Consider the following 23488-nt stretch of genomic DNA (forward strand, 5'->3'; position numbering starts at 1 on the left):
GAGTGTCATTACAGTGTTCAGGGTCAGATTATTTTAAAATCCTAGGAGTCATTAGGTGAACCTTGCAGTTTTTTGGTTTTGCCATGAAAGTGATCCTCCTCCCTTTGACTGTGTGGAGTTCATGATGTTTTGGCCGTATGCTTGGAGAATTTAGAGAAGAAGGGGCTCTAGAGAACAGCCAGGGCAGTACTGCCTTTTTTAGGGGAGGAAGCCAAGATTCGGTGAGCTGTCCAAAGTTATGCCTGCATTGTGCTTGTAGAATCAGGACTGACAAAGAAAGGATCTTTTGATTACTTCTGTGCCTCTCTGAAGAGGCCTGGCATCTCTTAAAGGCAGAGATTTTTGTAATCTTGGTCAATTTGCCAGTTTCTCCCAAAGGAAGAAATTTGGGGCCTAGTTCGAAGCACTTAACCACTAAGAATTAAATGTACCAACTTGAAAATGCACACTGATTTTGATTGTGTCTGCTTTTACAATCCTGGTAGGTAGATTTGTGATTCAAAGGGAGTGTAAACGTTCCAAGAAATTAACTCAGTAGAGAGAAATTACCAAAATAGGTGTTGATTCTAGGTCATTCTGCCCCCTAACTCTCCTTCCCCAAAGACACTGAGAATTTGCAAGATCTATTGTGAGATTCATATTCATACTAGATGTGGTGATTTATGATATATTTATGATTAGATAAAGAAATGCTTGCCTTTGTTGGAGTTTTGATTTGAGGGAATTAATATAGAATTAGAGAAAGTATATTATGTGATTGTATATTTGTAGTAAAATGCCTTTTTTGAAATTTCTAAGTATATTTTATGGTAGAAAATAATTTATGAATAAAGGAATTATGATATTCAGTTAGTCTCATTCTATTTGATGGACATCACTACTTAAATTTTTCATTTTTGGGGCGCCTGGGTGGCTCAGTCGGTTGAGCGGCCGACTTCGGCTCAGGTCATGATCTTGCGGTCAGTGAGTTCAAGCCCCGCGTCGGGCTCTGTGCTAACAGCTCAGAGCCTGGAGCCTATTTCAGATTCTGTGTCTCCCTCTCTCTGACCCTCCCCCGTTCATGCTCTGTCTCTCTCTGTCTCAAAAATAAATAAACATTAAATTTTTCATTTTTATTGTTTTAAAAAAGCAGTTTGTTTTATGTTTTTGTTTGTTGTTTTTTTTTTTATTTATTTTTTTTTTTAAGAAATCTCTATTCCTAACTTGGGGCTCCAACTTAAAACCCTGAGATCAAGAATCCCATGCTCTCCCCACTGAGCCAGCCAAGCACCCCTGTTTTTATAAGTTTTTGATAATGGGAAGTAATCATTTTATATTTCTGTTTTCTCTTTGGACATGCTGATTGAGTCAGTTGGGGTTTGTTGGACAGTTCCTCATTCTGACTATTATTTTATTAAATTAAAAACAAAAGCATACTGAGTCATGATACTTCATCTTTTTTCTTTTGTAGCCAACACGTATCTCTTCATGGTACAAGCTCGAGGAATAATGTTGAGAGAAAATGTGAAAACCATAGGACATATGATCAGGCTGTACACAAACAAGAACACCACACTCAACGGTACAGGTGAGATGGCTAGCTGCTTCCTCCTGCTCTGCTTCTGTTTCTTAACGTTTGTAGCGAAAAGAGGTAAACCAAGTCTCGCAGCCTCTGGTTTTGTCTCTAAGTAACTCTGTTAATGATGAAGGTGTCTCCTACTGACTGCGGGGAGGTTCTTGTACTGCGTGAGCCAGGGCTGTCCCGTGTTTTAGGATATGTAAAGGTGTTCTCACAGAGGGGACGGGGGTTTTGTCCAAAGATACTTAATTCTTGCAAACATAAAATGCAAAAAGCTTTTCCAATTCACCTATTGTCAAGAGGAATTAACCACAGAGAGAGTAGTTTATCCATGTTAGTCCTTTTGCTGTCTCTCTTTATGCCCATTCTGACTCCTAAAATGTTTTTCAACTATGTCTAGAAAATACTTACTGTTTTTAATTGCAGAAGATTCTTAATAATTGTATGGCTTTTTAAGGGGGCTTCAGGAGAAATTATTGAAGATTGGAAATCCGTAGCTAGCTGTTCTTCTTTAAAAATATTATCTGGAAGTAGACTCTCCATCACAATCACATTTGGTTAAAACTTAAGTAATATGCCCAAGTAGTGCTTTAATGAAGGTAGACTTGATGTAAATAGCTTTAACTACTGTGGAAGAATGCTCATGCCCCCATGTGGCAGAGTTTCTGCGGTGTCTCCTGAAGTGTTATTAGAGGTTACTTAAAGGTTTTAATGATTCATTGTCACTTGTTGCATCCTCTGTATTCTCATTTTAAGCAGTTAAAATTAAAGATTTGGAGCGCCTGGGCGACTCAGTCGGTTGAGCGTCCGACTTCAGCTCAGGCCATGATCTCACAGCTTGTGAGTTTGAGCCCCGCGTCGGGCTCTGTGCTGATAGCTCAGAGCCTGGAGCCTACTTCAGATTCTGTGCCTCCTTCTCTCTCTGCCCCAACCCACTCGCATTCTGTCTCTGTCTCTCTCAAAAATAAATAAACATTAAAAAAAAAAAAGATTTAATTTATGTCAGTAGTTCTCCAATGTGCCATTGTAAACAAGAGGCAGATACACACACACACACACACACACACACAAACACACACACACACACACACACACACACTCTATTAATAGGAAGTCCCTATCTTCCAACCATAGATCTTCTTAAAATGTCTGTTAAGGTGGGTAATAGTTTTACCCTTCTAAAAAATTCAAGACTGTATCATATTGATTCTTTTTTTTTTTTTTTTTAAACATTTATTTATTTTTGAGACAGAGAGAGACAGAGCATGAACAGGGGAGGGGCAGAGAGAGAGGGAGACACAGAATCTGAAACAGGCTCCAGGCTCTGAGCTGTCAGCACAGAGCCCGACGCGGGGCTCGAACTCACGGACCACGAGATCATGACCTGAGCCGAAGTCAGACGCTTAACCGACCGAGCCACCCAGGCGCCCCTGTATCATATTGATTCTTAATTTAATTTCACACGTGCTTCTGCAAAATCCATTCTAGCCATTTGCCTGATTTGTTTGATGATGTCACAAATCAAAACCCTCTTGTTTTCTCCCTTTTAACTTTAAAGAAATTTCTTTTAGAAAGACTGTCATTGTACTTGGAATTTTAATAGTATAGTAAAAATCTTGTTAACTGGTCTTCTGCTTTAATTGGTCTTCTGAGTAGTAGGTCAATGTTAGGAGCAGTTTAAACATTATAAAAGCTTCTTTAGGACTTGTTCTGGTTGAATAAGTTGATTGTGAAAGTGTTCACTAAAAGTTCACTCCACTGAACAGAAATACTCAGCATCTTTAGGTTACTGTATTCGTGTAAGGGAGTGCTGGACTTCTGTGCATGATCAGGTTCTTTTCCTGGGGCATGAATAAGTTTTATGTGAGAACATTGAGCTTGATTAAGAGAATTTATTACTGAGTCAAGACCCCACAACTGGAAGACAAGAAATAAATGGGGAAATCCTCTTTTCCCCTTTACCATCTCATATTTTCTTTCTTTTAAAAAAAATTTTTTTTAATGTTTACTTATTCTGAGAGAGAGAGAGAGAGAGTCAGAGTATGAGTGGGGGAGGGGCAGAGAGAGAGGGAGACACAGAATCTGAAGCAGGCTCCAGGCTCTGAGCTGTCAGCACAGAGCCCGACGCAGGGCTTGAACTCACAAACTGTGAGATCATGACCCGGGCCGAAGTTGGACGCTCAACCGATTGAGCCACGCACGTGCCCCTTCCATCTCGTATTTTCAATAGTGACCTAACAACCAATGCCAGCTTTGGTAAGAGTTGGCTTACTTTTGTCAACCTTTGAAAACTTCTCACGTGATTCCTTCACTGGTGGTAACACTGTTCTCTGGGGACAGTCATTGTATCAGCTACAGATCGGGATTGGTCATAAGAAAGACCCGGCTGCAGTGGCTTAAGCACATGAGGCTTTATATTATGTCTGGAAGTTGGCTATTTGTGGCTGTGGTGGAGAGTGTCCTCACACGCCTTCCATCTTCTGTTCTGTCACAGAGTTTTAAGTCTGAGGTTGTTATAGGGCCCCGGTCCTTATATTTGTACTTGGGTCAGTAAGAAGGAAGAAAGGAAGAGGGAAGAACAGAGGGACCCTTTTAAGGAGACTTCCCAGAAGTTTCACATGGTATCTTTGTTTAAATCTAACCGTTGGCCAGGACTTTGTTATAACGGGCTATAAATTACAGTCTTTGAGCTGGGTACACTGGTGCTTTGAATGAAATTGGGGTTCTGTTACTTAAGGAGAAAGAGAAAATGGAGTTTGAGTAGGCAACTGTGAGGCTTTTGCCATGTTCACTGATATTGAACAATTGGTATAGTTAGTGTACTTTACTAGATACTGGAGATACAACATTAAGAACAATATCCTCCCTTTGTATGAGGATCTCTAGGCTTTTGGGAGAGATGGAAGCATACATGGTTATTTATAATACTGTTATTTCTTTTCTTTTAAGTTTATTCATTTTGGGAGAGAGAGTGAGTGTGTGCGTGTGTGCACGTGCAAGCACGGGCGTGTGTGAGTGGATGAGGGGAAGAGAGAGAGAGAATCCCAAACAGGCTCCATGCTCAGCACAGAGTCTGACCCAGGGCTCAATCCCATGACCTTGAGACTATGACCTGAGTGGAAATCAAGACTCAGATGCTTAACCGGCTGAGCCATCCAGGTGCACCAATATAATGCAGTTTATTTCTGTACAGACATACAGATATAATCTGCAAAAAGGAGATAATGGCCAATAAGGTGTACAAAGAGCTAACTGAACTCTAGGGGAAAATCGATTAACATGTACTGGCTCATTTAAAATTTAACACTTGATCGCAAATAGATTGTGATATTTCTAAGCACACATTTGATTTCAGAAAAGGGTTTTTAACTGGCTTTCTGAAGCACCAAATATAAATACATACTGCACGTAATACTTTTGTAAAGAAATTACACACTCTCATGATCAAATGATGCTTTGCCTTATAGCTACAGAGTTAGTCAAGTTTAGAAAACAAGATGTAATCAGTGAATAATTACCGAAGCAGAGGATAGTTGTCATGCAGCGTTAGAAGTGGTAGGTTTGTTAGAAATAACCCAGCACACTTCCTCGTTTGATAGATGCAGGGTCTGAGACGCCACAGGCAACATACCATAAGGCAGTGGTAAACAGGCTAGAACTCTCACTGAGTTTCTGTACCTGTTTTAAGCTGCTGTTTGTGGGAAAAACTATGCCCTTGAGGGTCCTTTTTCCATTAGTCATAAGGTCCTATGAGAGCTGAGGAGGGGACCTGCCCAGCAGTTTTCATTCTGTGTCTCTCTTTCCTTCAGGTGTGGCTCTAGAAGAGAGGAAGAAGGCTGGGGACCCAGAACTCATTGTGTTTTCATCCATCCATTCATTAGATGAAATAATGTCTATATTTTACAGCAGTTGTGGTAGATCAGTCTCAACTGCATCTATCGTGCATAACCTTTTAAAACTGCTCCTGATTTTGAAAGCAGTGGTTCTACTTGATGGACCTAAGCACTTTTGTGGGAATAATGATTTTGTGGGTTTATTACAGTATAGTCTCCAAAAGCTTAAATTGTTGGCTGTATTATCAGTTGTGAGGTGTTCATTTACAGTAATTTTTTTACCATGTTGTAGATACTTTATTAGATACTGGAAATCAAAGGCAATTTGATTTCAAAAAAAGATATTCAGGCTAGTGGCAGGGGTTGAGTGGATGGATTTATACATAATACATTGGGATGACATAAGTCCCACTGGACGCAGTACTCAAGGGGTGCGGAGACTTTTCTGTAAGTCTGGCAATGAGTTGAGACCCTTATGATCATTTGTGATGATGTGGCCAAGAATAACATGTTTAGCTCCAAAACTTTGTGTTTAAAGGAAGTGAATATATTCCTGTTGTGTGTCTTTGAGGTTTGTTTTATTTTTAATGGTTCTTTAAAAACTGATGCAAGGGTACTTTGCGAAAGACTCAGTCATTCTAGCACTAAAATAAAAAGTGAAACAATCCTCCAGACCTCCTGTTGCCACCAGGCTTCCCAGGGGGAGCTATCGTTAACAGTTTGTTTTACAGAAATGTCTAGAGAGCTTAGAACTTCTGTGAGTTGGATGTAGATTTATAGAATCATAGCATGTAGCTAAAAGAAGGAGCCAGGGGCGCCTGGGTGGCGCAGTCGGTTAAGCGTCCGACTTCAGCCAGGTCACGATCTCGCGGTCCGGGAGTTCGAGCCCCGCGTCAGGCTCTGGGCGGATGGCTCGGAGCCTGGAGCCTGTTTCGATTCTGTGTCTCCCTCTCTCTCTGCCCCTCCCCTGTTCATGCTCTGTCTCTCTCTGTCCCAAAAATAAATAAAAACGTTGAAAAAAAAAATTAAAAAAAAAAAGGAGCCAGACATTAATAACAAGAAATAATAAATTATGCACAATAAGAAAATACTCTTATTTAAAGTTAACTACATGACATGAAGAAATTGCTTGGGAATTTTGAGAATGTTAATATTTATCTGCCTCAGGATTATAAGAAAATGAATCTTCTGAACACATAAAAGCCAGGGACAACCTTATTTATCTGCTGTTTTTAGCTCCTACAAATGCATAGTGTATAGTAAATGCCTACTATAGTACGAGTCCCCATAAATGAAGAAAAGTTTTTTGAATATAACTTGAAATTTGATCTATATCTGGATATATTTTTTAAAAAGCATCTTAAGGAGGGGCGCCTGGGTGGCTCAGTCAGTTAAGCGTCCGACTTCGGCTCAGGTCATGATCTCGCGGTCCGTGAGTTCGAGCCCCACGTCGGGCTCTGTGCTGACAGCTCAGAGCCTGGAGCCTGTTTCAGATTCTGTGTCTCCCTCTCTCTCTCTGACCCTCCCCCATTCATGCTCTGTCTCTCTCTGTCTCAAAAATAAATAAAAACGTTAAAAAAAAATTAAAAAAAAAAGCATCTTAAGGAAAGAATCAGAACTTTAATGGACTTACACTTGTTTTATGTTCAGTATCTTTTTTTAAAAAAAATTTTTTTTTCAACATTTATTTATTTTTGGGACAGAGAGAGACATAGCATGAACGGGGGAGGGGCAGAGAGAGAGGGAGACACAGAATCGGAAACAGGCTCCAGGCTCTGAGCCATCAGCCCAGAGCCTGACGCGGGGCTCGAACTCCCGGACCGCGAGATCGTGACCTGGCTGAAGTCGGACGCTTAACCGACTGCGCCACCCAGGCGCCCCTTATGTTCAGTATCTTTAATCATTCAGATATATATGGGGGACATATAGGGTGTGGACTGCTAGAGGGGTCTCAATGCTCTTGGTGTGTCCCTGGGCTTACAAAACAATTAATATCCACTAAACGCCCCCTCCCCTTTGGGTTGGAGGATTTTCTTTGTTGAGTGCTTTCCAGGGCTCCTCTGGAGAGGGGCATTGGGAGGATTCTGTCGCTGGGGCTTTCCAGCTTCCTGGCGGAATAGGCCTTAGCAGTTGTACATCTTATCGTGGGGTTTCCTGGCAGTAAATGCACTTCCCTTAAACCCTTCCCTGTGCCCTGCCAAATTCATAACTGGGATTTCCATGTAGTCCTTTAGAATTGGACCTTCTCCTCCAGCTTCTGTCTTCTCCTTGGTACCAGATCCCCTTATACCTCCTCTTGCAGCCTCTGCAGGGTCCGGTCCAGCAGGTGTGCCTGGGGGTGGGGAGAGTCTCTTTGCTCGGAAGTGCCATCCTGGAGCCCGGGCTGCATCCCTTGTCAAATTCATTTTGATGATGAGTGAATATCTATGTTAGGCAAAAAGTATGCAGGTGTTTGGTATTTGGTTATTCTAATATAATTCATATTCAATTGCCAGGATTCTACCATTTTTCCACAGTGAGAGGGTTTAGCTTTTCCAGTTTAGTGAGGTATGTGATTTTTACCTTTCGCCTTTTGCTTGCTGGTCACTGACAGACAGGCCTCTTTTTGCAGTCACATGCCTCTTCTCCTCTTTCTTCTCTCTTTTCATGCAGACCAGTTCAGATAGGAATAACTCTTTCAACAGAGCAGATTACTGGAGATTGAGAGAATATCTTTCATTTTCCTAAAGTGTCTGCTAGAGCTTCATTTCCTGTGGGGACACGGTTTATGACCTAGGAGACAGACAGTAGTTTGATCAGCTGTTTCCGAGTCTTGTCTCTTACTGCGTGTTGGTCTCATTCTCTTAGACTGGCCTCATTTTACATAGAGGTCATGGTTCTCAGGCCTGAATCTCAGAACCTTGTTACAGAAAGGGCCGAAACATGATCTCTTTGGTTCCAAGTTCAAAATTCCTAAGGTTCTAACTGTCCCAGGTTAAGTCACATGCACATCTCTGAACCAGTCACTCATAGCTCTAGCCAGTGAATATATATATGGGCTCCAGATTGTTCTGAGCATTTCTAACTGAAACCTGAAAATGGCTACATGAGGTAGGCACAGGTGGGAAACTACATTGTCTTGCCCTGTGCCACAAAGCTAGGGCATTTTGGAGCAAGGATTTGAACTTCCCATTTGACTGTGGCACCCTAACTAGTGCCCTGTATGCTGTATAACTTGCAGTATCTAAAAATAATGGACCTAACATGAGATAGAGCTTCACAGCTCCCCAGGGACTGCAACCTGCTATTGGGAATGAGTAATTTAAAGATTTTAAATGGGGGGCGCCTGGGTGGCTCAGTCGGTTAAGCATCCGACTTCAGCTCAGGTCACGATCTCCGTGAGTTCGAGCCCCGCGTCAGGCTCTGGGCTGATGGCTCAGAGCCTGGAGTCTGCTTCCGATTCTGTGTCTCCCTCTCTCTCTGGCCCTCCCCCGTTCATGCTCTGTCTCTCTCTGTCTCAAAAATAAATAAACGTTAAAAAAAATAAAAAAAAAAAAGATTTAAAATGGACCGTATTACAGAAGTAACTTGAGTGGTAAATCTCAGTTTCTTAAGTGTGGGGTGGTGAGAAAACATTACTCCCACCCCTCTGCTCCGTGGTTACTAGAAGCACTGTGCTGTGACGGTGTGGTTGTCCAGGATACCCTTGGCCATTTGACGGTGGAGAGGATTCCCTGGTATACTTTCACATTCCCTTTTGATCTTGCTCAGCCGGGGGAGGGATGGGAGCAGGTGTTCTCCTATGGTTACAGATAAGCCTGCTCTGTATGTATGCACAGATCTGGCCAGGCTGCTCTCTAGACTTTTCCCCAGTTCCCTTGGGAAATCATGCTGAGAGGTCTTTTCTAGCAGCAGTGAAGGGTGAATGGGAGAGTAGCCACGGCAGCTGCGTTTGCTTTTCTCTAGTTCTTTGTAGATAATTGCTTTTAAGTACTTCTGTAGATTGCATACTGTAGGCCTTCTCACAGTGGTAGTGACATATTTCATACTAGGAGCAAAGCAAAAGGCAGTTTTTTGGTTGTAACTTTTTTCTCTCTCTCCAAGATTATCCTGAAGGCAATAATTCAAGTGATTATCTTGTTCAAACAACAACATATCTTCCGGAAAACTTCACATATTCACCATATCTCCCCTGCCCAGAAAAACTGCCTTATATGCGTAAGTGTCATCTAATTTTTGACTTAACTGTTTGCTTGTGTTATAATAAAATAATTCAAATCATATGGTTTGAGCACACCATGCTCAGATCATTAACTGTGGGTGCTAATGTTCATGTTATGTAGCATGTTACTTGATACTTCTTTTTTGGACAAAGCATTTTTTTGGGGTGGGAGGGAGATTGAAAAGTTGAAGAAAAAGCTTATCGCTTACCCAGAAGCAACCTCTATTGTGAGTTTGTTATGTGTTCTTACAGGTTATTTAAAAAAATTTTTTTACAGAAATAGGTAGACAGTTATAATGTCTCAAAGGTGTTAAGAATTTATATAAATTGTCTTAAGATTACAATTATTTCTAGAATTTGCTTGCTTAATTAAAAAATTTTTTTTATATATTTATTTTTGAGAGAGAGAGAGAGAGAGCCAGCATGAGTGGGGGTGGGGCAGAGAGAGAGGGAGACAGAATTGGAAGTAGGCTTCAGGCTCTGAGCTGTCAGCACAGAGCCCGATTCAAACTCACCAACCGTGAGATCATGACCTGAGCTAAAGTCGGACTGAGCCACCCAGGCGCCCTTCCTTAATTTTTTTAGAACTATCCACATTGATACATATAGATCTACTTATTTTCCTTAATTACTGTATTGTACATGTTTGAATAAGGGTACTACATTCTATTTACCTTTTTCCCTGCTGATGGAAATTTACATGGTTTCCACTTTTTTGCTATCACAAAGTAGTGTTATTGGGAGCAGTATGGTACAGATTTCTCTGCATGTAGTACATATATGCTTGAGGGTTCATCCCTAGAACTGGAGTTGCTACATAGGCTGGCTTGGTTTTGCACCAAAGGAGCTGTACCAGTTTATTTTTATTTTTATTTTCATTTTTTTCAAGTGCTTATTTATTTTTGAGAGAGAGAGACAGAGAGCACGTGAGCAGTGAAGGGCAGAGAGAGAGGGAGAGAGAGAGAATGCCAAGCAGGCCCTGTGCTGTCAGCACAGAGCCCATTGCGGGGCTCAATCCCACTTACTGTGAGATCATGACCTGAGTCGAAACCAAGAGTCTGATGCTTAACCAGCTGAACCACCCAGGTGCCCTGGAGCTGTACCAGTTTATATCCTCAACATCAAAGCATGAATGTAACTATTTTGATATTGATAGACTTTTAAATTTTTGCTAATGTGATAAAAATATATTTTCTAATTTGTTAGATAAAAAATGACATCTCATTGTTTGGATTTTCACTTTTCTCATTAGTAATGGGTTTGAGTAACTTTTGATGGGTTAGTGAGTGGTTTTGAATTTTCTCTCCTGTGACTCACTCAGTTGTGTGCTTTATTGATTCCATATTGGTTAATTGGGCTTTTGTCCTGATTAATGGAAGTTCTTTACATATACTCCAACAATGACCTATTGTCTGCTGTATGTATTGTATAACAGCTTTTCACAGTCCTTGGCTTGTCTTTTCATTTTGTTTATGGAATCTTCTGTTTTATAGAGGTTTAAAGTTACGATATTTTCAAATGTATCAATCGTGTTAAAGTTTTTGCTTTTTCTGTCTCAAGAAAGCTTTCTATATTACTCCAAGGCCGTACAAATACTCTTTTATTTCCTTCTAATAGTTTTACCATTTTGTACTTAACTTTTGTGTATGAGATAGCAACAAAGATGGTGTATTTTAAAAATATGTATTTTTAAAAATACGTATTTTTTCAAAATTATGAAAACAGTACATGATCATTAAAAAGCCCACTATAATCACTCAGAAGCTGCAGGGCTATCATTTTGGCATTTTTTTCTTTGTATGTTTCCCCTCCCCCAATTTTAAGCATGCTCTGTACAGATAAGCTTATATGTTGATTTTTATGTAATTAAAAAATTAAATAAATATCCTTTTGAATTGCTTATTTATCCTTGGGTTCTAAAGCACTCAGTATCAAAATGTGTTTTTTATGTCTTTACATAAGTATTCTTTCTTGAAGAAATTGGCCTTTGCCTATCATATTTATAAACTGAAAGTTTATCGTTGGTAAATTATTGAAATTATATATTTACAATCAAGAGTCCCCTTTCAATGTCATCTAAGGCCATGGGTCTCAAATTTGGGGGTGCATCAGAATCAGCTGGATAGTCTTAAAATTCAAGTTGCTGTGCTCCACATTCGGAGTTTCAGACTCCATACATCTTGAGTGGGGTCTGAGAATTTTCATTCCTAACAGGTTCCTGGGTGCTGGTGATCCTTGGGCCACACACACTTTGAGAGCCACCAATCTAGAGTACGTCCTATTCTAGCCACCAGCCTAGAGTAGGCTGTATCAGGCCTGAGGAACTTTTGTGATTCTTGGTCCCAACCTCTAAGTGATTTTATTAATCTGACAGGGGGCATGGGTATTTTAAAAAAGATTCTCACTTGACTCGAATCTTCCTGTCTCTTTGCTGTCTTATAATAGAGAATGAAGCTATGATTTTTGTGGCCGTGTATTTGTCATTACTTTGTTATTGTAGCCCTGGTTTTCTAAAAATGAATGTTTTTGTCTGTGCAGTACTGAAACCACTAAGTAATGTTCTGTTGAAATATTGATTACAATAATTTCATTTTCATAATTTGCATATTCAAGGGTTTACAGTCTTAGGAAATCTTTCTGTTCTCGGTTTAGTTGCCATTTTCTTAATTACTGCTTTATGGGTACTAATTAAACTCTGTTTAAAAGCATCTGCCTGCCAGGCCTTCCTACTAGCACTGCTCTCCTCCAGCCCAGAACTTGTAAATGTCCCTGTCGTGGTGCTGGAGAGACTCTGTCAGGCCTGCCGCGCACTCACTGCCCTGTCACTGAATGTCCCGCTGCTACTGCTCCTTATCACTGCTTCCGTCAGAGTCTTCTTCACAAGAGAGGATCACACTGGTTGGGCGAGCCTACCTTTTCACAGAAGGCCTCCTCATGGGCTGCTGGCTTTGGGTCCAGCACCACCCCCATGTCGTAGTTAGAAGATTGGTCATGTACAAATAACTACTTAGAACGGGGCTGTGGGAACAGCCAATATAATGAGGCTTCTTCCAAGAGGGCCTTACTTGAGCCATCCAGGAGAGCCCCTTCACTGAGTCATGTGACCTCTGCAAAATAGAGCCTCACTTCACCTATCTGTAAACTAGGGAGTATTGTATCAACTTCACAGTGTTGCAAGGATAAAAAGAAGTGCAGTGCTTTAAGCTTGATAGACATTAGTTTGATATTCTCTTTCTTCCTCACTGCTTTGATGGAGCTACACATTGTGATGATCAAGGGAATGAGAAACCTGGGAGAAATGGGTGGAGTTAAGGGGTTTTGTACTTAGCTATGTATCCCTATTTTTTTTTTAAGTTCACAGGATTATTTCCCATTGAAAATAGAGAATGGCATACCAAAATACCTAAGTGTAAAATCTTTTTATAATATCGCACAAAATAATTGAATGCAGTATCTCCCTAAATAATAGTTAAATGAAGTCCGTGTAGGGAGAAGATCTACTTTGATGAAAACTGTCCAAGTATGAATGATACTTAATTTTCCTGTAATTTTCACCAAAAGTGAAGTTGAGGCTTAACATTGGTGTGTTTGATTATCTAGCTGTAGCTTCTTTTTTATTTTTCTCTAGTGGAGCAATGGGACTGCCAGCACTGGATTACCATAGAGATAAACTTGTGGCTTTTCCAGTTGGAATTTAGATAAAATGGATTTCATGGATTTCAGCAATATTTTACATTCAGTCAATTATACCATAAAATCTATTTTATAAATTTTTTTTAATGTTTGTTCATTTCTGAGACAGAGAGAGACAGAGCATGAGTGGGGGAGAGGCAGAGAGAGAGGGAGACACAGGATCTGAAGCAGGCTCCAGGCTCTGAGCTGTCAGCACAGAGCCCGATGCGGGCCTTGAACTCAAAGATCATGAGATCATGACCTGAGCCAAAGTCAGACGCTTAACCAACTGAGCCACCTAGGCGCCCCTGTAAAATCTGTTTTAATGTGTGTTATTTATACAATATGAGTGACTTCTTTGTCACTGTTAGTATTTATAGATCCTCCAGAGGGCTAATCCATTTTCAGCTTTCTTAAATTTATGTGAGACTCTCCTTGCTAACAAAGTAAAGTAGAAATTTCACTTTTTCCAGACCTAAAAAATAATAAGCGCTTAGCGTGGATGGTTTGATTTTTGTGAGTGAAGCAGAGTGGGGAAAATGTCATTTGTGTACTTTGCATTAAAATGAAGGTAGACTTGCCTGGAGTTTTCCTGTCTCTTAATTCTTTGAACAGAATACATTTCCAGTAACTTTCATATATTTTGTCCTTACTGTTTATGGAAAATTTCCCTTTATGGTTTAACCTTGGTAATTGCTATAGTTGCTAGACTTAGGAATATAACAAAAGCTATAAGGACTTTTTGAGATGAATTTCAATAACTCAAATGAAAATCAGGAGAAAGGGACAAGATAAGTACACTTCAGAGAAGCTCAAAGAATATGTACTGTGACAAACCATCATGCACATGTGTACTGTAAAAAGAGATGGGAACCATTTTCGAGTAAACCGTGGCTGCACATGTAGTGGCCTTGGGTTGTTCACAGGGGCAGGCAGAGGAGACACGAAGCTGAATGGCCCTGTGTCTAACAGCCAGAGCAGGTAACACGCTCACAGAAAAGCAGCGTCCTCACTAGGAGGGGTTATTATGTGATGAAAGGGAACCTATGGTTCATTCGAAAAGGAAAAGGGAGATGTCAGTGAGAGGGGACATTGTAATTGGCTCTTGCAAGATAGTTCACTAGTAGCTGAGATAACAGTGTCAGAGCCTGAAGGGTTCTGTGAGAATGGAGGGTGGTCTGCTGTGACCAGGGTGGGAAGTGAGGCTGGACAGGGAGGGGAGGGGCCTTGAGGGCCATGTGGGTTCCAGGAGTCCCTGGGCATCCATGAGATAGGCCTCAGAAGGAGCAGGGCCCTTGAGCATATATGCAAAAGGTTGATTTGTGGCCTGTGTGCCTATCTCTAGGATGAGTGTGCAGTTTTCAAAGGGTCTGGGGCAAAAAAGGATAAAACAAAATGAACAAAGACCACTGCTTTAAGCAGATGAATAGTGTGACTAAGATGGTATTCAGAAAGATTATTCTGATGAGAAGTGGAAAAATGGATGAAAATGGGAAAATACTAGAACCTGGAATACCAGCAAGGAGCTTTCTGCCTGGGCCAAGAGGAATGACAAGAGCATATGCCGAGGCTGTGGCATTGGAGAGAGGACAAGGCACCAAAAAGAAGCTCTAGGGGTGCCATCGGCTAGATGTGGTGGCCAACCAAGGGATCAGGGCTAATGAGCAAGTTTCTGGCTTGGTGATTGCTAACTGAAACAAGTAATGGAGGATAAACATCACATTTGGAGAATAAGGAAGTTAATGAGGAAGTTAGGCTTGGGCCTTGTTTAAAGCTCAGGAGAGTTAATTTGGGGCCTGAATTTCATCAAAGAGATCTGGGCTAGAAACAGAGGAAGTGAGACGGGAATGCTAAGGGTGGGTCCCTGGAGAATACTGGCACTTGTGGGGGCAACGGGTAGTCAGTAGCAGAAGAGAGAACTGTCAGGGACATGAAGGAGTCAGGGAGCAGTGTCCCAGAGGCTAATGAGGACACAGTTTTGAGGAGAGAATGTTCTGTCTTGTGACATACCTCAAAGCAGATGGAATGAAGACCTGTGACAAGCCATTGAGTGTGGCACAGAGAAAACAGAGGCGACACCAAATGCAGTCTCAGTAGAGGGGTAGGGTAGGGTGCAAAAGACACTGTCCGGAGAAGTGACTTAGAGGGATATAAAAACTTGTTGGTTAAAAAAAAAGTGTGGTGGGAAAGGGAAGTAGAATGGAGGAAGGTATCTGGAGGAGGTGGGGGCAAGGGAAGAACTCTTTAGGAAGATATGGACTTGAGCAAGTTTTGGGGAATTCCAGAGAGACTCTCAAGATGGTAAATATAAGGAAGCAGAAGGGAAGTATCCATGGAGCCAGATTCTGGAGAAGTTTACAGGAAACAGAAGTAGGTTCAAGTCAAGGAATTAGCCTTGGAAAGCAAGAACCTCTTCTCCCCTGAGGCAAGAGTGTATATAGTTCATTGGGAGATGAGGTGGAGAAAGTTAAGGGGGTTCATGCCTATTCAGTGTTCCTGATAAAGTGGGAGGCCATATACATATGAGAGGTTGGCCAGGAAGGCGGGACTCAGTGGTGGGCAGTTCCCACAACTGAAATGTGTTCATGTCCAGCTGTGTGGCCACAAACATGATTCAGGGGTGTCTACTAACATAGGAGCTTTGAGAATGGGTCCAGTAACCTTCATTCTAAACAGCTATGCCTCGTGATTCTTAGCCACATGACCAAAATTACTGAGCTGCTTATTAGAAGACCAGATAGACTGGGCAAATGAGGATATAGCAGAGAGAAATTTAAGCCAGAGTTGACTGGCTTTCAATTCTGACACTGCCAGTCCTCCTAGGTAATGGTGATGCTTAAGCTATGAATACAGATCAGAATTTATAAGGATGATGTACTAAATAAATAAGAAAGAAAGAAAGAAAGAAAGAAAGATATACAGGGGAGGGGAAAGTACCTCCTGGTCAGTAAACAAGGCTGGATATTTGAAGGTGGTACAATTAAAAATCACAAACTTCAAAGGAGGTGAATTCATGAAAGAAGGAAGTAAGTGTGTGTGTGTGTATGTATGTGTGTGTGTGTGTGTGTGTGTGTGTGTTTGTAGAGTGTAGCTGTAAGTCTGCAGAATACTTTCTTTTATCCCCGGCTCCAAGATTGTAGACCTAGGAAAGCAAGCATTTGGCACAGTTTGAAAGGGAGAACACTTTTTCATTTAAGATGAGGGGTAGGGTGGTATTCTAGGGAAGACACTGAAGTACAGTATATGGAAGCTTCTTGGCAATGAAATGGTTCCAGGAAACATTTGAAATCACGGGAGGAGTATATGATATACCATATTTTCTTGACAAGATACATTATAAATTTCATAACAGCTTTTTGGGAACAAGAAAGAAGCAGTACATTAAATGCACACATTGTAGGGTGTGTCCCTGTGTCAGGATGCGAAAACATAAGTCAGTGCATATCTCAGAGTTGAGGAAATACAATAATAGTTGTGGATTATGACACTAAAGGAGATGGTCAGTTTATCAATAGCTGGGGACTAAGAAAACAGTGTGGAAGACGTGATACAGGCTGCGGGGCTTTCAAGGGGGGACCAAAGGTTCATTGGGTGGTTTATGAGGGAAAGGTGAGGACAAAAAGCAAAGACTGTTAACTGGAGGTTCAGGTAGTCATTCAGAGTAAAGTGAGAGAAAACTATATAAGCAAGGGAAGAAATTGGGTGTTAAGAGCTGTGTGTTGTGACCAGGATTAGGAGATGAGAACTTGGGCTGTATGGAGGCTATTATTTGGGTCATTTACGTGTGGGACACCTGTTGCACAAATGGCTTACAGGCATATTTTAGTACCTGATAGAGCCAACGGGTGGAAATAAAGTAGGAAGGAAGCAGAAAGAGAGGTGAGACAAGATTGGACATGGCCAGCTTTGCCATTCCTATCCATCCATCCATCCATCCATCCATCCATCTATCCAGTGTCCAGGCATTGCACTTGGCATTGGTGATGTGTGGCTAGAAACCACTCTATGTTTAGAATACTTAGATTTGGTCACTTCAGGAATAGTTGAGTAAGAAATCGTCTGTGTAAGTAGGCATAAAATTCCAGAAGTTGAGAAGCCTAAGTAGTTCCCTATTGGGAATAGGCAGTTTCTAGTGTTGGCCTCAAAGGAGGCAGTGGGTGACTGAGGGGGGTGTGATGCCTGATGTAGCCGTTTAGCCTTGAGCTGTGTGTGCTCAGGCAGCAGCCCAGGGGGAGTGGGAGAGAATGTGTATCTTAACATAAAAATCCATTTTTTGACTTTGGAGAGGAATTCACCCGATGGGATATTTCTTTGGGAAATTCATGTCTTTCTCAACACTGTCAATCAGATCTTTGGGTTGTGTACATTTGAAACCCTGAGGGCAAAGTGGTGATAAAAATCAGAGTATCCAGAATTAGGCTTTAGATACCAAAAAATAGATATAGGCCCTGAACTCAGTCACAGGAAGCTGTGGATTTTTAGAGAAAGCAACTCTCTGGCTAGAGATAATATGCCTTACATTTTACTTGAAATGTAAGAAAATGTAAATATAGGTAATTCATATGCATTGACTATTATTTTAAGAATTATGTTTTAATAGAAAAAGTAATATCCTAAGTCATGTCATGTGATATGTTGTAGTCCACACTACCATGAGCATGTGGTTTGGGCCTGCACACACCTTACGGACCCTAGACCCATTTAGGTTTCCAAACTGGGTGGCATTATCACATGTCTTGCTAATTCAGCATTAGAAAATTATAGTAAATACCATATATAACCAATGATGCAACTAAGTTTTTCTCAACACATAATAGAAGTAGTTTGGCATCAGGCTTTGTTGACAGGACTGATGGGTAGCTTACAACTGACTTTTGTTCTTCCACTTGACCTGACCCTCTCGTGAACTGGCAGCCCCGATTCTATTCAGGCACCGAGTTCTGCTCTTTCCTTTTAACTCCATCCAGTTCCACCTTCCAAATAGTGAAAATCAAGATTTGATAGATTATGTTATTTACACTTGTGTGCTGATTGGTGGCACTACTGGATAAATTGATTTCAGAGACTATATTTTTGACTTTTTAATTTCTTTTTTATTTTTTTAAAAATGTTTATTTATTTGTTTTGAGAGACAGGGAGAGAAAGCGTGTGTAGGGGTGGGGCAGAGGAGAGGGAGAGAGAGAGAATCCCAAGTAGGCCCCATGCTGCCAATGCAGAGCCCGACATGTGGCTCGATCCCATGAACTGCGAGATCATGACCTCAGTCGAAATCAAGAGTTGGACGCTAAACCACTTAACCGACTGAGCCACCCAGGCGCCCTGACTTTTTTATTTCTAATTAGGGAGAGAGCATACGTTCTCACTGGAAAAGCTCAGGTTAGCACAGGTGCTGAGTGAAGATTGGGGGTTCTCTGTGGAGTGCAGCGGGTCCTTTTTCTTCAGTTGCCCTTGGCATCTCAACAAGTGAAATAAAGGGGGGCTAGTCTGGCTGATTGCTTACTTTTTTACACGTAGAGAAAGTTTTATCCTCTTCTGGTTTTAAAGCACTGGAATGCTTCTTTGAGTGAAACCTGAAGGGGACATCCGGTATGTAAAGGAGGTGACAGTCACTTCAGTGGGTGCAGTGGTGGGAGGACCCCAAGTCCTCCCTGAGAGATGTTTTTCTACTGAGGATCGTTTGGAAACCATGTCACCAGTAGTTCTTCTGCTTCGTGCCTCTTCCTGGCCATTCTCTGTAATGTTCCCTTTTCCCTTCACTTTCTGTGCATGGCATCTTTCCCCTAACACCTTGTGTTGAGAAGTGAGCTGGTGTATTGAATTAAGAATATGCAGATTAGGGGCGCCTGAGTGGCTCAGTCATTTAAGCATCCAACTCTTGATCTCAGCTCAGATCATGATCTCAGGGTTCGTGGGATTGAGCCCCACATTGGGCTCTGTGCTGACAGCATGGAGCTTGCTTGGAATTCTCTCTCTCTCTCTCTCTCTCTCTCTCTCTCAAATAAATAAGTAAACGTTAAAAAAAAAAAGGAATATGCAGATTATGACCCGCTGGATGAGGTTAACACAAGCCATTCACATGGGGTAGGCAGGTAGTCCCTCAGCATCTGAGCTCCCACTTTTGGGGAAATGAAATTCAGGCAGTCATTTTGACTGGAGTTACAGTTTCAGTACACCCACTCACAGGAAACAGAGTCATAGGGTTTAATTACAGATCCCAGAAGCAGGGGGGCTCAGTGAGCTGGGGGAAGGGCAGTCTTCTGTTCCAGGTTGAAGGAGCAGGAGATAGAGAAAGGTAGCCGGCACCTATCACTTATAGGATGGGACAGAGGTCACTTAACTTTTTGGTGGGCTTAACTCTAAGTGATTATTTTAAAAGATGCCCTGGCAAAAGCAAAAAAGAAATTTATGGCGGAAATCCTAGACTCAAGTCCTTATCTAAGTGACAGACTCTGGGTGTGAGCAGGGTTATCATAGTGTGAAATGCCTAGGCAGCAACTCAGAAAAACAAAGTTGTTTTTGCAGAAGAACAATAGTTGTTTTTCTCATCACAACTGACCCCGTGATGCCTAGGCATTAATCTTTAGGGATAATCATAGGCACTATCTGAACGGTGGAGGTATTATAAGCCACTGGCAGGGTTTTGATCACCCAGCACATGAAGCACTTAAGCAAAGCAAAAATGCCAGTCAGCAATATCTATAGACAACAATTGGAAATGCTGTTTGTAATGACCCTCTCCATTTGTTGAGGTCCAGCCAAGAAAATAAACCAAAGCCCTTGGATAAGGTTAAGGTAGGTATTTGTTTAAAAACTTGGGTAAGATGATGGAATACATATACCTGTTGGGCTATCTTTTGTAAATGTGTCTGAATGTTTCCAGAATTATTAATATTCATGCAGCAGATGGGCCCTTTACAGCACATATAGCTTCTTCCCTGGCCAGTAGATAATCTAAAACTAAACGGTTATCCAAAACTGTCTGCTGCATCAGGGCTGGGCTTTGGTGTAACAGTCCAGTGTGTTTGGCAGGGTGGCTGACAGGTTGCTGTTTATCTTAATAATTTGTTGTCGTGTGCCTAGTGGGGTGGCAGCTAGCCCAGTCCCAGTGAGGGATAACAGCCGACCTGTGCCCAATATAATGGAGTTGAATACTGTATGCTTTTCACGTGAGGGGGCAGAGATACGGATTGGGGGGTCCTGTTCAGCGATGTGTAAGGGTAGCTCCGGAGAGACTGAAGTACACTGGTAGGAATAGACAGGACTCGTGGGGGCTGGCGCGGAGGCAAATGCATTGGAGGTTGAGGGAAGAAGTGCACATATGGAGAGCCATGTATCTATGACAGCCCCGGGGCATTGGACCCACAGTGGACACTAACTGCTTAATCAGGGAAGCTAAAGTAAGTTGGAAGTCCCTCCTGGATGGTTGGGCATTGAGGCCCAAGGCCACAGGGGTGGTTCTCCTTGGGACAGGGTGTAGATCATAAGCATCCATGTGGTGTTGGTTCCTGGGCAGATACAGAGGATTATAAAAGGCACTGGGGGCTCCTGCCAAGCATCACATAATGTACTGCAAAATGTCCTGCATGAGAGCAGTTGAGCACCATGGACAGAGGTCAGGCAAGCCACAGGGGCGTACAGGGAGAGCCTTTTGCTGGTCAGATGGGGGCAGGATCAATATATCAGCTTCGTAGGCCACTAACTCGGGAACAGCCTTTGTTGAGCCTGGTAAGATGTCTGGCAATTCTAGCAGCCCTCAAAATAAGCTGTGATTTCTGCCTATTGTATAAAAAATATTTAAGACTGTCAGAAGACTTGAATAGGAGGATTGTCTATTTTGTGTGTCCTAGTGGATAATTAGGGAACTGTATGGGTAATTGTCCCTTCCAGAAGAGAGACAAGCTCTGGGGAGTTGCTGGGTCCCTAGGGCAGAGGCCTTGGCAGCTTCTACTCTCAGAGGTCAGAGTTTGGGAGCCCAGATCCTGGTGCCAGGGCTGGGACATTCCAAGCGGTAATGACATTTGCCTTCAAGGTGGGCCGGTGGTCTCTTGAAGAGCCCACAGTGCCTGAGCAAAGGCTTCCGGCTTGTATTTGAGCTGTCCTGGATTAGGGGCCCGTGATCTCCAGAACCACTCACACAGAGGGACCTTTGGTCATCTAATGAGAGAGTGAGCTGAGTTGAGGTGCCACTCCTCCATGGGGACTGAGAAGGGGCCTGGAAGCCCTAATATCTCCGGGAGCCCTCTGTTGGGTTCCTGGCTGAAGGGGGGAGAGGGGCCATTTGCCTTTACTGGCAAACAAGATTTGGGCTTCAGGAAAATTATCTTTTTCATGTCTAGCTATAGCATTAATGTGGTCTAATGCCTATTTTGCCATATCTAACATTGCTGTGAATTGTAACAGTATGGCCTTATAATTGGGTGGGGGTGCTTTAAGAAGAACTCCTTAGATTCTGGCCCCGAGGGCACCCTCTGGGTTGGAAGTAGCCAAGGGGGTCCGTGGAAGCATGCCCATTAGCCCATCCCAATTTTATATAAGTGGAGGCATGCTTCATCTAGGCTTGTCTACGCGCAGGGAGCCCGAGCTGTAATAACTGTGATGGACGGACGGGCCTGGTGCCAAGCCATAGAAACACACATCCGGTGAGGCAGCTTCTTCCTCTCATCTCTGTGGACTCCGGAGGCTTGTGGGGGAGGTCTCTTCCTGAGAGTCTATTCCTGTTTTTGTCTGCATCTCCTGCCCTGGTGGCTCGACGCATTTGGGAGTACTGTCGCTGTGGTGACAAGTCCAGAGGCTCCTCCAGGGTGTCTGTAATAAAATAGGCCCTCAATACCTTGGGTTGTTTTTTTGGTTCAAGTTATAAATTTTGAGGACTTTGGCCAGTCTGGCCAGGGCACGCATCTCAGCCACTGTAACCAACAGTTCAGAGCCAGTTCCAAAGACCTGTAAGAGCCAATTTGCACCCTTCTCCCCCTTCCTATGGGCAGATTTTTCTAGAAAACCCTTGCATTTCTATTCTGTATAATTAACTTGTCTCCATTTCTTTTCACCCTGGTGGTTGGGCGTTTTGGTTGGAAGGATAGCGACAGCGGACACCTGGGATGGAGGTTGCCTCTTCCCGGACTCGTGCTGCCACACCTGCCTTTCTAGGTTGTTCCAACCAACCCTCCAAGTGATCGGGGTTCCCCTCCACCAGTGCAGCAGTAGCTGAGGTACTGGGGAAAGCTCCCAAGCCGCAGGAACGTAGCACCGGTGATTAGGCGTGTTGATATGCCATGCTGTTCGGTAACGAACAGGCCATCTGAGCAGGGGTCTTACAAATGTCTAGTGGTTTTTCAACCTCCACTGGGAACTTGGGAGGAGCTGGTACCATGTGTTCAGGGGCCCTGCTTTTGTAGCGAGAATGTGTCCTGCTGTACCACACCAAGGATGGGACTCCTGACATCCCATGGGGTTTGGGGGTTATTTGCGACAGCAGCAAGCATTGTGGCAGCATAGGAGGTTGTTGACCTCAGCATTGTGTCCACCCAGAGGTCCGTGATGCCCCTGGTAGAGTCACCTCTCTCATGTGTTAGGGCTGGCTTTCCAAGCTCAACACCCTAGTCCCAGCCACCAACAGCCTGGGCCCAGCAGCCGGCCACACCTGTGGCACTAATCTAAAAGAACTCCCTTCCGTGTCCCTGCCACTGCCCTGCCCTGTCCGCTGTCCCTGCCTGGGGAAAGGCGGCAGGGTCCTGCTATTTCCGCTGGCTCACCTTGGCCCGGTGCTGGGACTCTTGCATGTGAGTATTGCAGATTACCTCCAGACCTGACACACAGCAGGGACTTGTTTAGGGACTAGTGGGAAACACACCTACTGCTGACTGGAGCCTGCTGGTGGTCAGCTTTTCAGGGGAGTCTGCCTTTCACTGCATCGACAATTTAGGGTGGGGATTTGTGAACAGTACGCAGCGGTGCAAAAACAGTGCCACAGACTGCAAGCAAGCAGTGGGTTCCTTCCCAGGGAGACTGAGTGGTCTGGGAGAGGAGTTAGTAAGCCATTTGTAGCTCCAGGGCATTGTATGGGGGTACACACTGCACCCACAATCCCATCATTATCACCGGTTGTGTTGAGAAGCAGAACTGGTATATTGAATTAAGAATACCCAGATGCCACCCACATGGGGCAGGCAGGCGCTCCCTCAGCATCTGAGCTCCCACTTTGGGGAAATGAAACCCAGGGAGTCA

General features: G+C 42.9%; 1 protein-coding gene across 3 annotated transcripts in view; it reads left to right on the forward strand.

Moving 5' to 3' along the window:
- The window catches only part of B4GALT6 (beta-1,4-galactosyltransferase 6), a 68598-nt gene that overhangs the window by 21537 nt on the left and 23573 nt on the right, over positions 1-23488 (forward strand). Inside the window, exons 2-3 of one of the 3 annotated variants that reach the window (XM_047087047.1) lie at positions 1451-1567; positions 9475-9588. In XM_047087047.1, coding sequence (XP_046943003.1) covers positions 1451-1567; positions 9475-9588 — 231 coding nt within the window. Of the gene's footprint in view, positions 1-1450; positions 1568-9474; positions 9589-19923; positions 20057-23488 lie in introns of those variants that run through there. The other 2 variants (XM_047087049.1, XM_047087048.1) reach the window with 2 other exon arrangements.

The sequence above is a fragment of the Lynx rufus genome, unplaced genomic scaffold (genome assembly GCF_022079265.1).
Source record: "Lynx rufus isolate CCGP_SWC_20201006 ecotype Redwood Valley unplaced genomic scaffold, mLynRuf1.p SCAF_22, whole genome shotgun sequence".
Classification (NCBI taxonomy): Eukaryota; Metazoa; Chordata; class Mammalia; order Carnivora; family Felidae; genus Lynx; species Lynx rufus.